We start from the raw sequence: 18,263 nt of genomic DNA on the forward strand, positions 1-18,263 counted from the left end.
TTGGAAGCAGCAAACTTAACTTCTGTGAGTGTCTATTGAGAGGGACTGAACACTGCAGAAGGACATCTCCAGGGAACTTGGGTTCAATGATGGTTACCCTCAATGCAAGGTTTGGACTGGCAGAGTCCTGAAGCATTTGTTGGAAAGGCAGGTGTGTCAAGCTTGTCAAGCTGGTGTGCCAGGGAGCTGAAACATAGCTCAGCAGCAGCAGCAAAGTTCACTCTTCCTAAGGCAGAGTGGTAACATGGTGGCTCACAATTCCGGTTGTCCCGAGTAAGATGTCACAATAATTATTGTGACAAGTGTTCTAAAATTAAGTTAGGTTTATGGGATGATTTAGTAAAAAAGGTGTAACGTTTACCAAAATTACAACCGCAATATTGCAAACACTTATGCACATACTTAACTTTAAGTAGTCGTCTCAGTGACTTCGAGTACACTTCCACATCACTATTTCAATTCAACAGGTTTAATTTCATTACAAAATAGATCTACACTACTGAAAAAGATTACTTTTAATTCAGTTTATTTAAATAAGATAAAACTACTTAAAAGACCACTCTTTACATACAAAATGTACATTAACATGTGAAACTTTTCTGTACTGAAGTATAAAACCTGCACACAGGTTTTAGTGTTTAGTAAAAGGAAACAAGCACACAATATTTAAAAAAAAAACACCATTCTTACTATTTTACAGCATTCAGAAGTGCCTTTGATTCCACAATAATGAATGGGAAACTCCTGTCTCAGCCATATCCGATGTAGACTACTGTTCATATTTTCAATACATATACATTTAAAAAAATTCTAAGTAAGCTTTCAGATCACTGCTGACAGCATTTTCAAATGGCTCATAAAGCCAGAACAAGGATTTCTTCATGTTTAAATTCAGTGGTGAAAGGCTTTCATATGGGAGGAACAAAGATTTCAAATTAGTTTTTGTATATAGAAGCTTTACTGTTTACCACATACACTCAAAGTACGTGAAGGATCAGGCCCACTTAACCACCAAAATCAATTGATTCTAATGGACATAGGACCAAATCCAGTGTATTACACCACACAAGTAATAATCTAAATGGAATCCACTGGGATTCAAAGAAAAACTGAAGATCTCATTTTAATAACTGTCACAGGTATGAAAGAGGCAAGACATTGTTAAGAGTATACTATCCTAACTCACTGCAGTGATTGTTACCTCTTTATGTGTTGATGAGAGGAGAGTGTTGGCCCGCATTCTAGGATTTCCCACTTATTTTAACAAGCATTATAATAACGGGGATAACAAAAGAAATGTGTTGCACACATGCATACAGAAGTTTGTATATAAAAGCATGGCACTAATCCATTCATTTTTTCCCTCAGATTCATGCTGAATATAGATTCTAATAATGTGCTTCCATGTGCATTTTTTCATCTCAAATGACTATAGAAGCTTCAATTTGAAGCAAGGATGTTACATAGTTCATCTGTTATTACCAACTTAACCTGTATTTTAAAATGTAATACAAATACAATTCTGTAGTTTTGTTCTATATAACAAAAATAATTTTTTCTCTAGAATAAAACCTGTCAATCCGATGATTTTATACTATATTGTTTAAGTAACTATCTTCTGGAACCCAAAAAGGGTTTGGATGCACAATCTTTCATACACCTGGAACCTCAACAATTGTGTTGGGTATTTAGCCAGGACATGATCTACTAAACTGAATTTAGCTGTAAAGTATAAAATATGAACATTTTTAAACCCACAAAGGTGTTTTGTAGAGACACGTAAGAAATGAACTACAGTATAATTGAAAATTCAAAAGCAGGTTTTTTTTAGTATCTTGTAATACCACCACCTTTGGAAGGGAAAGTGAAACCACTCTCAATGCAAGAAGGTAGACACTTTTAAGGTGATTGGTGAGACTGATTCCAGCTTTGTATTAGGGAGCTTTCAAACTTAAGAAAACTCCACAACAATGTGAATCCCTGTATAGTTTAAAGAGAAATGTACTTCAACTGTTCTGAACTACAGGAATGATATATTTACATTTCCAGGACCCCCACTAGTTCATGGCCATGTTACATGCTGGATTTTCTTCTTTGCTTCTGTAGGTTTTAGGTCATTCTGGAATAGAAGAAAGTATACAACTAATATTAGATGTGCTGCACTAGACAGTATTTAGTAGTTATTGTACAATATCCAGAGAGGGATAGCTGAGAACATTATAGTAACTTTCTGATGCCATCTTCTGGAGGAAATTAAAATGTCAGGCTTACCCAGAAAGTAAAAAGGAAGAAGAACTATAAAGGCTGATAAACTTAACCTCTTGCAAACTCATCCATTTTTTGTGGTGGTGAGCACGTTTACCAAAAGTATCCCTCTTACTTGGAAAACATAAGTAATTTAGAAATACATCCATATAAGAACTTTAAACTAAAGTCTGATCCATTAAGAATGTTTTAAAGCAAATATAGGAATATCTACTCTTAAAATTAAATATAATTAAATCTAATTTTTAAAAATTAAAGAATCTTAAAAATGCTGCTCTGTTCTAAAGACAATTAAAAGACTACTTGCATAAAACTGCTGAAAAATTACAACTACAGAAAAACAGGTATTTCTTTACACTACCACGTATAAATGAGGAACCCATTGCTTAAGCCTCTGTGCACTTGCAAATTTAAAAATAAAAAAATTCATAAGAATTGGCAGCAAACAGACAACCTCCAAATCAATCTCCAACAGTCATCAAAAATAAGAAGGAACTATGAAACAGTCTTCAGTTGGTTAGACAGGCAAACACCTGAATAAACAGATGGACTTTGCACCATACCCTGAAAGTCAAACTAGCTCTGGCAGACCAAACAGGGGAGCAGGATCCAGACTCAAGTAGAGTTCAAAACAGACGCTGACACCAAACTGAGAATGCAAATCTGGATGTTGTGAGCAGCAATTCAGCTGATCTCAGCCACTGGGAAGTTGCAGAGATGGTCTTTAAGGTAATCAGGACACAGACCAGACTTTACAAATTAACACCAACACCATGAGTGGTTCTTAAACAAACAGCAGCATGCCTGAAATGGAAAGCACCAATATGCAAGAAGTCTGTTGGGTTTCATACTAGTGGAACCATCTGCCACTTTAGCAAAACAGTTTTTTAACATTGGCCCTTGGTGAGACTTAGTTTAATGCTGCACAGTAACATTCCCAACAGCAGCGTCTCTCGTATGTTGAAGATTCTTTACTACCTTATGTACACAGTTTTCTTTAATTATGGAAAAAAGTCTGCTCATGACCAACAACCTGTGCACCAAATTTCAGCAAAACAGGAAGTCACTTATTCTGACAGAAGATACACCCCTCTTAAAATCAATTAAAATATCTTCCATTTATATACCATCCTTCAAATATGCACACACGAATTACTTCCCATACAACCAAACTCTACAAAAGAGTTTAGGACAGGAAGTAAACAGTATTACCAAATTAAAATTGCATGAGGAATTTGGGCTGTACTGACAGAATTTTAAATAAGTGTCTGGAACATGGTAATTCAAGGACCAAGAAACACTAACTCCTATTTTATACTTTTCTTCTAGGAACTCTGAAGCCATTGGTTAATTAATAGTTAAGTTAAATTAAACCATTGGTTCATTCATTACAGCCTAGTTCAGCAAGATACTTAAACATAAACGTAACTTTAAGCATGAGTATTCACACTGACACCTCATGCTTAAATTAAAGCGCATGCTTAAATATCTTGCTAAACTGGGGCCTAAATTATTTATGTTAACAGACTACAAAACAATCTAAACTGCAGTAAAGATTTTGATTTCAAGAATATCAGTGGTAATCAACTCTGAACATGAATTTATTTAAATTAGGGCTGCCAAGTGATTAAAAAAATTAATTGCAATTGCACTGTTAAACAATAACAGACCCACCACTTATTTAAATATTTTTGGATGTTTTCTACATTTTCAAATATATTGATTTCAATTACAACACAGAACACAGTGTACAATGCTCACTTCATATTTTTGATTAAATATTTGTGCTATAAAAACAAAATAAATATTTTGCAATTCACTTCATACAAGTACTGTAATACAATCTCTTTATCATGAAAGTTAATTCTACATTTGTAAGTTTATGTACAAAAAACTGCATTCAAAAATAAAACAATGTAAAATTTTAGAGCCTACAAGTCCACTCAGTCCTACTTGTTCAGTCACTCAGATAAACAAGTTTGTTTACATTTGCAGGAGATAATGCTGCCCACTTCTTGTTTACAATGTCACCTGAAAGTGAGAACATGTGTTCACATGGCACTGTTGTAGCCAGCGTTGCAAGATATTTACGTGCCAGATGCACTAAAGATTCATATGTCCCTTCATGCTTCAACCACTGTTCTAGAGGATATGCATGCATGCTAATAAGGGGTTCTGCTTGACAACGATTTAAAGCAGTGCAGGCCGACGCATGCTCACTTTCATCATCTGAGTCAGATGCCACCAGCAGAAGGTTGATTTTCTTTTTTGGTGGTTTGGATCCTGTAGTTTTCACATCAGAGTGTTACTCTTAAGACTTCTGAAAGCATGCTCCACACCTCGTCCCTCTCATATTTTGGAAAGCACTTCAGATTCTGAAACCTTCATTCTAGTACCGTAGCTATCTTTAGAAATCTCGCATTGGTACCTTCTTTGTTTTCTGTCAAATCTGCAGAGAAAGTGCTCTTAAAACGAACATGTGTTGGTCATCATCCGAGACTGCTATAACATGAAATATATAGCAGAATGCTGGTAAATCTGAGCAGGAGACATACTATTCTCCCTAAAGGAGTTCAGTCACAAACTTAATTAATGCATTATTTTTTTTAACAAGCATCATCAGCATAGAAGCATGAAGGGGCGTTCGAATGTTTAGCAATATCTGGCACGTAAATACCTTGCAACGAGGCTACAAAAGTGCCATGTGAATGCCTGTTCTCACTTTCAGGTGACATAGTAAATAAGAAGCTGGCAGCATTATCTCCCTTAAATGTAAACAAACTTGTTTGTCTTAGAGATTGGCTGAACAAGAAGTCCGATTGAGTAGACTTCTAGGTGCTGAAGTTTTGCATTGTTTTGTTTTTGAGTGCAGTTATGTAACCAAAAAAAATTCTACATTTGTAAGTTGCACTTTCATGATAAAGAGATTGCATTACGGTATTGTATGAGGTGAACTAAAAAATACTATTTCTTTTATCATTTCTACAGTGCAAATATTTGTAACAAAAGTATTATAAAGTAAGCACTATACACTTTGTATTCTGTGTTGTAATTGAAATCAATATATTTTAAAATCTAGAAAAACATCTGAAAAAACTTAATACATTTAATTGGTATTCTATTGTTTAACAGTGCAATTAAAACTGTGATTAATTTTGAGTTAATCGCTTGAGTTAACAGCAATTAATGGACAGCTCTATTAAATATTTAATAGGTGAACAAAACCTGTAGACGTACCATACAGCACCTTTGTGCTGTGAACCAAACAAATTCGAAAACCTATTTAAGTTTTGACTAAAAGATCTCTAAAGAACACTGTAGTAGTTTAGCGATGTTTTTCAGCTTCGTGCTGGGTCAGTATTGATCTAGTGCCTCAGCATGGCTTTGAAGTGCTGCTGGAAGAGCTGCCTTTGAGATTAAACATACAAATGAGTACCTGACTCATCCAGACCCTCAATAGTGTGTGTCTTGATTCCTGCAACATCCTTTTCTCTAGCCTTGAGTGGCCTTTTCTCTTGCCCCACTCACAGCCAAAAATGCTCAAAATGCTGCTGTGAAGATCACTTCCTCAGCTTGTCACTTGAAATCTCTCTTTGTATTGCTCCACTGGGTCCTACTTAACCAGTGCATCAAACATGAAAGTGAAGACATAGTTCAAGGCCCTTCAAACCCTGTTCCCCAACCTACCATCTCTCATATCTTTGAAAACTTGTGGCGAACCGGGGAAGTCCCGGATGACTGGAAAAAGGCTAATGTAGTGCCAATCTTTAAAAAAGGGAAGAAGGAAGATCCTGGGAACTACAGGCCAGTCAGCCTCACCTCAGTCCCTGGAAAAATCATGGAGCAGGTCCTCAAAGAATCAATCCTGAAGCACTTGCATGAGAGGAAAGTGATCAGGAACAGCCAGCATGGATTCACCAAGGGAAGGTCATGCCTGACTAATCTAATCGCCTTTTATGATGAGATTACTGGTTCTGTGGATGAAGGGAAAGCAGTGGATGTATTGTTTCTTGACTTTAGCAAAGCTTTTGACACGGTCTCCCATAGTATTCTTGTCAGCAAGTTAAGGAAGTATGGGCTGGATGAATGCACTATAAGGTGGGTAGAAAGCTGGCTAAATTGTCGGGCTCAACGGGTAGTGATCAATGGCTCCATGTCTAGTTGGCAGCCGGTATCAAGTGGAGTGCCCCAAGGGTCAGTCCTGGGGCCGGTTTTATTCAATATCTTCATAAATGATCTGGAGGATGGTGTGGATTGCACTCTCAGCAAATTTGCAGATGATACTAAACTGGGAGGAGTGGTAGATACGCTGGAGGGGAGGGATAGGATACAGAAGGACCTAGACCAATTGGAAGATTGGGCCAAAAGGAATCTGATGAGGTTCAATAAGGATAAGTGCAGGGTCCTGCACTTAGGACGGAAGAACCCAATGCACAGCTACAGACTAGGGACCGAATGGCTAGGCAGCAGTTCTGCAGAAAAGGACCTAGGGGTGACAGTGGACGAGAAGCTGGATATGAGTCAGCAGTGTGCCCTTGTTGCCAAGAAGGCCAATGGCATTTTGGGAGGTATAAGTAGGGGCATAGCGAGCAGATCGAGGGACGTGATCGTTCCCCTCTATTCGACATTGGTGAGGCCTCATCTGGAGTACTGTGTCCAGTTTTGGGCCCCACACTTCAAGAAGGATGTGGATAAATTGGAGAGAGTCCAGCGGAGGGCAACAAAAATGATTAGGGGACTGGAACACATGAGTTATGAGGAGAGGCTGAGGGAGCTGGGATTGTTTAGCCTGCAGAAGAGAAGAATGAGGGGGGATTTGATAGCTGCTTTCAACTACCTGAAAGGGGGTTCCAAAGAGGATGGCTCTAGACTGTTCTCAATGGTAGCAGATGACAGAACGAGGAGTAATGGTCTCAAGTTGCAGTGGGGGAGGTTTAGATTGGATATTAGGAAAAACTTTTTCACTAAGAGGGTGGTGAAACACTGGAATGCGTTACCTAGGGAGGTGGTAGAATCTCCTTCCTTAGAGGTTTTTAAGGTCAGGCTTGACAAAGCCCTGGCTGGGATGATTTAACTGGGAATTGGTCCTGCTTTGAGCAGGGGGTTGGACTAGATGACCTTCTGGGGTCCCTTCCAACCCTGATATTCTATGATTCTATATGCTATCGCAATGCTAACTCCTGCCTTTGCTCCGCCAATGACACCAGCCTTCACTGCTCCCTCGTTAAGTTTCCAAGCACCTTCATGCTTTCTCCCATGTTGCTCCTCATGCATGAGGAGCTCCCCAACAACATCCATAAAGCCACCCCATTGTACTCCTTCAAATCCCTTCTTCTTTGCTGTGGTGCTGTTACCCCGGAATTGAGGGGTATGTTACACCAGAATTTGATCACACTAATTGCAGCCATAGTGTGTGCATTCAGCCACCATGAATTAATAAAATAGAACACCACATAGTTAAGGGTTAATTTGGACAAGGAGGGCTTTTGAGGCAAGGTCAAATACTAGCTACAGGCTTGCACTTTCTGCTAATCAGAATAGGAGGAGGGGAGAAAAGATTCAACGAACTTGGAACGGGGGTCACGTGGGACTAGGTGTCTGTCACTTTACGGCCCGTTGCGAGGACCATGGCAGCACCTGTGTACCCGGCCTGGCTCGGGCGCTTGGCCACCAGGCAGCAGAGGTGGGCCCCACCATGTGCCCCACCCGCCCCCTGATGCTGGCCAACCAGGTGGCGAACCACCGCCTGCACCTGGGAGAGGTAACGTGTACCACAGAGATGCCATTACCGAAGGCTTGCTGGAAGCAGAATGAGTTCAGCCATGCAGTTTGTGCCAAGGAGATCCAGACATTCTATGACTGTATGGCAAAGACAGATGCGGAGCACAAGGAAAGACTTAAACAGGAGTCCCTGGGCCAGATGGGAAACTTATCTCCAAAGACAGTGAACAAACTACTGAGAAGGTTCCCTAATAGCACAGATGATTTTTAAAGGAAGACTTGCTTTCCCAAGTAACTGGAGACCAGTAGCTGAAGCTGGTATCATCTTTGGAGAAGAAGTTAAAATAGTGATCAGCGAGCATTTGGGGCTGATGGTGGCTGCTAGCATTCCTCAAAGGTTCTTGACTTGAACATTTCTTTGGGGGTGGGGCCACTTTCTCCATTAGCTGAGATTGTTCTATGGGGTCACAGGGTCTTGTGATAACAGGGTGGATGTTTGCTAAGTGTTACTCAATCAGCCATAATGTGGTCTTGAGTCTTGCTTCATTGTGAAATAAAGCCTTCTAAGGAATGAAATAAAACAAATAAAAACAAAGAAAATAAGTGGATGGAGACTTTGAGCTTTGGTGCCTTTGCTGTAGAAGCTTATTATGGCTAAGACTGCTAGGAATGTTTTGTTGATAACTAGTTGACTGAAATTAGAAGTAGTAATGACCCATTGGGGGTTGCTATGAGATATGGTTCTGTAAAAATTTAGTGATAAAAAAAGACTAGATAATAGACCGTACTTTGGAGCTGAAGCTATCATGAGAGACGTTTTCCTGATACCATACTCCCCGGCAGGGAAGCAAGCGGTCATTGCTGACCTGCTGCTAATTACTCAATACCATCTCAGATTCTAGGTAATTATTTTGGATGTCCTAAACTTATTGCTCGTGTGTGCACACTTAAATCTAATAAATAGTAGTTTTAGATAAGAGCACGCTTCCTTGTATCAATATTTCATCAGATGGAAGCATTGTGTTCCCACTGATTTATTCCTAAAACCACCTGGAGTGAAAGAGTTAATCCACAGCTTTGGATTCTGAAAACCTTGGGTAACAATGCCTAGAAAAGCAACTTGATAATGGCTAGACAGCTGATAGAGCTATCATACTGACCAGTATTATCTCATCGCTGCCTTGTGCTCATTCATCTAATCACCTGTTGTCTCATGTCTTGTACTTAGACTGTAAGATCTTTGGGACAAGGATCATTTTTTTGTTTTCTTTGAAAGGTACCCAGACAATGGGATCCTGGCCCATGACTGGTACTCCTAGGTGATTTTGCAATGCTAGTTATTAATATGAGTGATGAGTGCTAAAGAATTACTATTTTACTGGCAGGGCAGTCTAATGGATAAGATATAGGACAGGGAATCAAGAGACCAGCATTCGAATCCCAGCTCTTATGCGACTTTAGGCAAGTCACTTCATCTCTCTGTGCCCCTGTTTACCTTCCCATCTTTTGTCTGTTTGGTCTCTTTACACTAGACTACTAAACTTTTCAGGGGAATGACTGTCTCTTCCTATGGTGTTTGCACACTACCAACCATACTGTATGTACTACAGTAATGTGTATACCAAATTATATAACATGACTTTCAAATAAAGCTAAAATATAACAGTTATAATGTTATAAAGGATTCTCAATAAAGGGATCTGAGGACCTACCTGCTCCTTCATATGCTCAAGGAAAAGATTTGCAAAAAGCTAGACAGTGGTGTGAACATACATACCGCTGATTCAGATTCTTCTTTTGGAGCTGCTCTCTTTAATTTCACAACAGCAGCTCCTGCTACTGGGGTCAAAGGTGGCAACTTCAGATTAGCCAATATACTATTAGTCACTGGAACACTGTTCTGTTTATCCTTATTCTTCCCAGTTTCCAGTTTAGCCTCCTGTGATAAATTGGAGGCTGAAATGTATGTTGAGGCGTTTGAAGGAACAGATAATCTCCTAAAAGTATCAGCAGTGATTCCAGCTGGAGGAGGTTTTAGACTATCAGTAGCTCCGTTTTCTGTCTTTTTCACTTTTATACTTGTACTTGTTGAACTGCCATCAAATACAATTAGTGGCCGTTTCCGTAAGCCTTCCACAGTTGTAACACTGAAAATACAAGTTTTGAAGTTCTCAGAAATACAAACTAGATCATCAAGAGTTCAGTTAATAACTCAGGATATATGCAATGTAAACAGACAATTCAAAAAATTAATCTAGCCCAACCTGGCAATATTTGTCAGTCATTTTCCTTAAACTGTTTTACTCGCTCCAATTTAAATTAAAGCAATTGCTTCAAAAATATCAAGCTACCCTATTTAAACTCATTCCAAACAATACGACTGTCAAATTTAGCAGAGCCTTAATATTGCCGTTTACAGTTATTTTAGGATTTGACAGTATCAAAAGAGATACAAGTTATTCCAGATATAAGGCAAATATCTGAGGAGCTGTGAATTGCCCTCTTCGTCTAAGTTGAGATTCACCATCAATTTGAAATTTTATAAAAATCACTGTGAACATCTGCATTTATTCATGATTCTTACAGTGAAAAAGCCCAAATGGGGGCTAGACAGAGAATTAGTGAAAATATTTAGCAAAAAAACCCAACCGCTATTTCTGAAATAAATTGTTCCTGAGCCAAAATAGCAGGCCTAATTTATTTTTTGTTAGAATTGCTCATGCTTTTGAATCTACATGCAATCAAGTCTGGCTAATTAAATATTTTATTTATAAACAGAGAAACACTGTCAAATTGTGTATATCCAAAAGATAATTCAAAAGGCAAACAAACAGCATACGTGGCAAAAAAGTTAACATATGATTTTAACATAACTGTCCTTTTACGCACACTGAGGTAAGGACTAAAAGCATTCTAATCCTCAGGGACATGGAAAAGACAATCACCAGGAAACCTGAAAATCTGTAAATTAATGAATAGATTCCAGCGTCAACCATTCCATTTACTGATTTTTCATTTGTGACAATACCTTATATTTGTGATACATTTCATAGAAGTTGTCCAAATAAAGTGTTACTTTATAACATAAGTATCACTGAGGTGGCTATACATGAGTGGTTTAGAGATACATGGTTATTTAAATGTAAATAAGAATGAATATACTTTACATACAATCATGTTTAATACCCACGTCATGACACCCATCTGATTCAATTACATCATCATTAGAATAGCCACTAAACATGGAGTTGCTGATAGCCTTTAAATACAAAAATAAATGAAATTCCAGAGATCTGCTGTGTGATGATAGCACTTACCAACGTTTCTTTAAAAATGAAAGGAACAACAGCTGAAGAGTGCATATGCATCCATGCTCACAGGACAACATTAACTGACCGTGCATCAAAGCTGGCCATTCGGATTTGCCCTTCATTATACTGCAATTGTGTTTAATGATTCCATTAATTTAACACTTAAATGAGCAAAATACGTAAAGAGCCTAATAAAAGCAACCTACCCACACAAATGAAGAGAGTTAATCTCTACCACTCACTCTGGATTTTTCCTTGCAACTTTTATTCCTGACAACAGCACCCTAATCTTGAATGCACTCCATAATAGTTATCTTCAAAGTCCACCCCCAATAAACCAGTATACAAAGCTATAGTATCTGTTTCAGTCTCTTTCCTTAACATGCTTAAAGATGTAGCAGATATTCCTTAGTTAAAGATTGCTCTTTAAGTAATTGTTGTGGATACTGACACTCAGGAGCTACATATATGTTTAGGTAGGATATTTGGAATTCATTATTGTGGGGATCACTCATATTGTATTTTTGAGGAGTAACAGCACCTTTGTTATCACAAATGACAGAGTGATATCTTATTTAGAAGATATTCCTAAAGAAGCCACTAAAGCAGGAAACAACTTCTGGGCAATCAGGTAACTCTCTGTTTCTGCAGAATTTCAGTTTCCACTCAAAAACAATTCAATGTGTAATCTTTAAAGTTGTGACGATTACCTGCTGAATGTGAACAAAATGCAAACTGATGTAGTGTTGTCTTCCTGAGCCTGCAGACAGATATCCTGAAACAACAGAGAGGTATCAACTGTCTAAGGCCCAACTCCGAGCCCCAGCACACAGTCTAAACAGTTGTGCTGTGCTCCGAGGAGTTCATCAAGGTCTGGTAGGGCGAGGCAAGAATCCTTTCCCTTCAAGCTCCACAGCAGGCAAGCTGCTCTTTAGCAGCAACTCAGCTTTATCACTGAAGCAGCTTCCATACTGTGTTACGGGGTATAGCTGGTAGATTTATCCCCCACACTCACAAAACCCTTCTTTACAGCAACACTCAGGCAGCCTCATGGAGTTGAACTCTACAGCACACAGAGGATGGTTATGAAGCTCTCCAAATACTGCTCCATCTCATGCAAAGTAGAACCATATTGGTTCTACTACAAGGTCATCAACAGAAATAGAGGAGGAGACATTATACACTCCTAAAAGCGTGTGAACTACTTTGATTCATCTCACTAGGGTGTTACAATAACTGAAGTTTCTCTATGTTCATTTTAGTTTTACTTACCAAAACTGCTCTAAGTCTAGAACTTTCAAAAGCCTTCAGCAGCCTGTCTCCTACCCTCTCCACACTGTGTGCATCATGAATGCTAGCAGTAAAAAGATAACCCAATAAAACACTCGCCAGACAAAATTATTTAAGCGTTGAACATGAACAGAAGGTTAACTACTGAAAAGTCTTAAAGTTGCCTAATAGTGGCTAATCAATAGGAAGCACCTAAACAGTAATTGGACTTTCAACATACAATATATTAAACACCAATAAAATAACCTTAACAGTGCAACCCTTACCAAAAACAGAGTGGCTGTCTAAATGGGCCTATTTCTATTCTTTGGTCTTCATATATTACTTTTTATTATAAAATGTGTGTAACTCTAAACAAGTTTTATTTGTACCATCATAATTATTTCTAATGTGCGAACTCAAACTCCACTCACATGTGAGATCTATATATAGTGGTAAAATTGGGTACAGGAATTCTTAAGAAATGTAGGTTTCTTGGTGTGCTCATCTGCATGCCTGTACCAAAAACTCAAGTCCAGTTCAGCTGTTTCAAAACACTGTTGATGTATGAGATCAGTATTGCATGCTTATGTCTGCTCACTGGCTGAAGTACTGCAGAGTGCGTGAATACAGACAGTTTCTTTATGAGTTCATCTAGTTGTCTATCTGTTGCATTCACACAAAGCTGTCAGAAACTGAGGCCCTGAACCTTTAATGTGAAGCACAGGGAAGCCCTTTAAAAAAATCACAGGAATTTGGCATGGGTATAGTGATCTGCCCATGAACATCATATTACAGAATTAGGACCACAGTGTGGAACTGAAATATAAATAAAATAAAATTTTCAGACCACTTTATTTTCTGATCAAAGTTGAGTTTAAGGCCTTATATGAGAGAAGAGCTATTCAACTCAAAAAGTGGTCTTGAATTAAACACAACACACACTTTTGTTGCAGACTGGTGCCCAAAATCCTTCCTCAATTCCTAGCACACAAGCAAGCATAAATTACTATGGCCTGGTCTACTTTTTAAAAATTTGGTCAACACAGCTACATTAGTCAGGGGGTATGAAAAATCCACACCCCTGACTGATGTAACTATTCTGAACTAACCCCCAATGTAGACGAAGCTACATCAATGAAATAATACTTCTGTCAATGTAAATACCATTGCTCAGGGAAGTGGTATTCCTATGCTGATGGAAAAACCCCTTCCATCAAGGCTGCACCAACACTACAGGGTTATGCCAGCATAGCTACAGCCACGTACCTACATAAGTATAGTCTCTGTAAAGTAGACATAACCAGCTGAGTGTGAATGATATAGGGTAATTATATTAGGAGTGGATATTGATTTGAGACATGTTAACTGTAACTAACAACTACAATTAGTAACAGTAATGTCAATAGTAACAATTACAAGTAATAATAGTAACAACTATTACTATTAGCCATGACAAGTGCTAAGCTTTTCATCTATCTATCTCCGTCTGTAAAATGAGAATAAGGATGCTTACTTCCTTTGCAAAGTGCTTTGAGATCTACTGATGAAAAGCACTGTATAAGAACTAGGTATTATTATTATCAGCATTTTATTGCTACAGTTGAACTTCTTCCCCTTTTGGGTCACCATTATGGTAATACATTCTGAAATCTCACACACAGCATCCCCTGCAAGTGCTAGCAACATGTACAGAAATCGCAATTTACAAGTTTTATGAATTGAGTAGAAAATAATTAGGTTGATCTTGTTTTCCAAAATGTGCCAACAGCAATCCAGGAGTTACAAGCACAATTGAATTACCTTTTACTCTCATTTTTTGTTTCATTTAGCTCCCTTTTCTTTTCCATCATTTTTCCCCATCTACTTTTGGGTAAGTCCCGCTGAGGCAATGGTATGGCATGTTGAACATAGAGATTAGTGAGGCCATCTTTGTCGATCTTTGCACTATTTTCAACTAGTATGTTCTTCTGTGGGAAAAGGAACATAGCCACTATTAACAGGAGAAACTTCCAAATGCAAATAACTTTAATGGCATTTCATTTTTTCAACAGTTAATTTAGCATAACTAACATTTTAAACAAGTAATGAAATACATGATTTATAGAACATTGCAGATCATCAATACATACATTGGTGAGACTCCATGCAGGTATAAGGAGGTACCTGCATGGACCCAACAGCAGGATCACAGCCTTTGTTAGGTCATCTGAAAAAACGGGTTTAAATAATTCTCAGCGCACATTCTAGTTCAATTAAACTCAATGCCAAACATTTTAAATTATGAGAATTTCTCTGAATTACAAAAGGGATCAAGCCAACCTTGTAATGCGTTTGCAACCTTATTTGCAGAGAAGCTACTACCTCTTCATAAAAAATCACACACAGGTGGTCTTTCAAGTCCCTAGATCTGGATTCTTGATTCCTCAGCTCCCAAAACACAAGCATCTATCATCTGAGTGGAAGGCAGATCTCCATTAGCTATCTATAGTCAAATGCTGATTTTCTAAGATACAACCAACCAAGACAATGAAACATACTCTCCCACACACATGGGCCTTGAACCTGTAAACCATTATGCCTATAATTCTATATGTGAGAGCACATTAAAATTCAGGATAACTACTCACATAGGTAACATTTAACAAGCTAAGGGTAACGGTACCCAATTCTAGTTCCACTTAAACTGATAGCAAATAAACCCCTATGACTTCAACTGGAGAAGGAGTTGAACTCAAACTGTCCACAACGATGTACACCAATATATTTACTTAAAGTTACTTTCGGATCAGGGTATTTTAATAATGTACGTTTAAAATAACCCAACAGTTTGACGAATTCCCTTCTAACTTCGTGCCAATGTTCTTTTACTTTCTGGCAAATCTGCCAGCTTTCAAGGGGAACAAGTTTTCCAAACCGAACCGACAATGCGTTGTTAAAATAAAGCTTTAAAATGGAAGCGGACTCTATCCTGGGGTGGAGGAGGCCAGCGCCTCTCCGGGGCCTGCCTGCGATGTGCAGAGGCCGTTACACGGGGAAGCATCGATCCGCGTGACACGGGCTCCCACCGTCACACGGGTACAACCAGAGGAGGGACTCGAGTTCGGGTCCCGACGCCCGGCGGGGCGCGCTGGGTTACAGCAGCGACCTCCCCGCCTCCAAGCCCGGCTCAGGCTGGCACGCGGCACGACCCGGGCGGGACGTGTTGCGGGGCCCGGGGTCGGAGGGCTCCCGGCGAGAGACTCGCTGCCCGGGCGGGGCTCTCCTGGCCCAGGGATCCCCCCCCGGCGGTGGCGGGCGCCCCGCGGACTCCCTGGGGCTTGGTGAGGGCCCCCCTCCCAGGCCGCACCTGCTCCAGGGTGAGCCGCAGGAACTCCTGCGACAACAGCTCCGGGTGCAGCAACAGGTCCGAGCTCAGCCGCCTGCTGCTGCTGCTGCCGCTGCCGCCGCCGCCGCCCTCCCTTGCCGCCCCCTGCGCCGCCATTTTCCCGCGGCGATTCCTTCCCGCGGCCGTTCCCACAATGCTGCGCGGTGGCGCGTGAGCAGGAAGTGACGCAATACGGACTGAGGGGAGGAACGTCAAACTCCGCCCAGGCCGGCGCCAAGAGCCGCGCGTGCGTGAGCGTTACACATTCCAATGAAGACGGCTTCGGCCGGGGGCGGGGCTGCGCGCTCAGCTCGCCGCGCTTGCTTCACGCGCGAAGCGGTCGCCTGCCGATCGATCGATCGATCTCTCCCTCCCTCTCGTGCGCGCCGCTGGGGCGAAGCACGTGGGGCTTGGTAGAGCTGCGGTCCGCTCCGCTGAGCTTGACTTGAGTCCCCCACGAGGCGCATCGGAGCAGTGATTGCTCTGCTGCCTCCTTGTAGGGTTTGCTGGCGGGGGTCTTGCACTGTCTGTAGCTGTCCGCAGCCTTAATGCCTTGCAGCAACAGCACTCCTTCCCCGCAAGGGACAGGATCCTGCTGCCTGCTTTAATTGCTATCTAGTAAAGTATTTAAGGACATTCTTAATTTTAAGCAGAGAGTCACAGAAGGGACTTAGCGATCACATTCAGCCCCCTGAGCAGAGTCAGGACGAAGTAAATCCAAGTATCAGAGGAATCATAGAATAACAGAGTTGGAAGGGACCTCTGGAGGTCATCTAGTCCAACCCCCTGCTCAAAAGCAGGACCAATCCCCAACTAAATCATCCCAGCCAGGGCTTTGTCAAGGCAGGCCTTAAAAAACTTCTAAGGAAGGAGATTCCACCACCTCCGTAGGTAACGCATTCTAGTGTTTCACCACCCTCCTAGTGAAAAAGTTTTTCCTAATATCCAATCTAAACCTCCCCCACTGCAACTTGAGACCATTACTCCTTGTCCTGTCATCTGCTATCACTGAGAATAGTCTAGATCCATCCTCTTTGGATCCACCTTTCAAGTAGTTAAAAGCAGCTATCAAATCCCCCCTCATTCTTCTCTTCCGTAGACTAAACAATCCCAGTTCCCTCAGCCTCTCCTCATAACTCTCGTGTTCCAGTCCCCTAATCATTTTTGTTGCCCTTCGCTGGACTCTCCAATTTTTTCACATCCTTCTTGTAGTGTGGGGCCCAAAACTGGACACAGTACTCCAGATGAGGCCTCACCACTGTCGAATAGAGGGGAACGATCAGTCCCTCGATCTGCTGGCAATGCCCCTGCTTATACACCCCAAAATGCCATTGGCCTTCTTGGCAACAAGGGCACACTGTTGACTCATATCCAGCTTCTCGTCCACTGTCACCCCTACGTCCTTCTCTGCAGAACTGCTGCCTAGCCATTCGGTCCCTAGCCTGTAGCGGTGCATTGGATTCTTCCATCCTAAGTGCAGGACTCTGCACTTGTCCTTGTTGAACCTCATCAGATTTCTTTTGGCCCAATCCTCCAATTTGTCTAGGTCCCTCTGTATCCTATCCCTACCCTCCAGCGTATCTACCACTCCTCCCAGTTTAGTGTCATCCAGAAACTTGCTGAGGGTGCAATCCACACCGTTAGTCTGTATCCACACAATGTCACCTGAAAGACTGAAGAAGTGGTTTTTTACCCACGAAAGCTTATGCCCAAATAAATCTGTTAGTCTTTAAGGTGCCATTGGACTCCTCTAAGTAACTCTAGACCATTGTTGACAGGTGTTTGTACAATCTGGTCTTAAAAATCGTCCAATGAAGGGGATTCCACAACCTCCTTTCGAAGCCTATTCTGGTGCTCAGCTATCATTACAGTTTTAAAAAAATTCCTAATATCTAACTGTAACCGCAGTGCCTGGATGGGCCATATTGAGAATGCTACTCTTAGGGCAGACTGTGAGGAATAGGGCAGACAATCCCCAAAAGTGGTGATTTATTTTATAATGACTAGATTCACCAAGCCAGTAAGGAAACAGCTTCTCTAATACCACACTGATTAGTAAGAAGCCAATTATAGTCCCCTTCAAGAATTCCAGCCCATGACTCCCATCTAGACTGCCAAATCTAATATAGTGAGGGGTTACTGAAAACCTGATTCATCATATGTGAGAAGAAAAAGAGTAAGCTGTAGCTCACGAAAGCTTATGCTCAAATAAATTGGTTAGTCTATAAGGTGCCACTAGTACTCCTTTTTGCGAATACAGACTAACACGGCTGCTATTCTGAAACCTATCATATGTGAGGTTCACCAATCCCAAAAGATCGGACACTTAG

At 40.6% G+C, this 18,263-nt stretch overlaps 1 protein-coding gene across 2 annotated transcripts; it reads right to left on the bottom strand.

The window, feature by feature from the left end:
* Window positions 1–555: 555 nt before the first annotated feature.
* LOC311514747 (ashwin) lies at window positions 556–16,076 on the bottom strand. 2 transcript variants are annotated; one of them, XM_084617439.1, is made up of 6 exons: window positions 15,916–16,076; window positions 14,370–14,536; window positions 12,570–12,651; window positions 12,008–12,072; window positions 9,764–10,133; window positions 556–2,119 (listed from the first exon to the last, which is right to left on the bottom strand). In XM_084617439.1, the coding sequence occupies exons 1-6, from the start codon at window positions 16,048–16,050 to the stop codon at window positions 2,063–2,065; spliced, it is 876 nt and encodes a 291-aa protein (XP_084473565.1). In that variant the 5' UTR covers window positions 16,051–16,076; the 3' UTR covers window positions 556–2,062. The 2 variants fall into 2 exon arrangements, with proteins under 2 accessions (XP_084473565.1, XP_084473566.1); XM_084617440.1 differs by lacking the exons at window positions 12,008–12,072; window positions 12,570–12,651.
* Window positions 16,077–18,263: the final 2,187 nt, after the last annotated feature.

This window comes from Lepidochelys olivacea (genome assembly GCF_965140295.1).
Source record: "Lepidochelys olivacea isolate rLepOli2 genome assembly, chromosome: 1".
Classification (NCBI taxonomy): domain Eukaryota; kingdom Metazoa; phylum Chordata; order Testudines; family Cheloniidae; genus Lepidochelys; species Lepidochelys olivacea.

Excerpts from the sequence above, each read along its gene's own strand:
- LOC311514747 (XM_084617439.1), bottom strand. The coding sequence starts at position 16,050 with ATGGCGGCGCAGGGGGCGGCAAGGGAGGGCGGCGGCGGCGGCAGCGGC. Across the intron at positions 12,652-14,369 it reads ACAAAAAATGAGAGTAAAAG|CATTCATGATGCACACAGTG; the intron begins GTAATTCAATTG and ends TTTTACTGCTAG. Across the intron at positions 2,120-9,763 it reads AAGAAGAATCTGAATCAGCG|AATGACCTAAAACCTACAGA; the intron begins GTATGTATGTTC and ends CTTCTATTCCAG.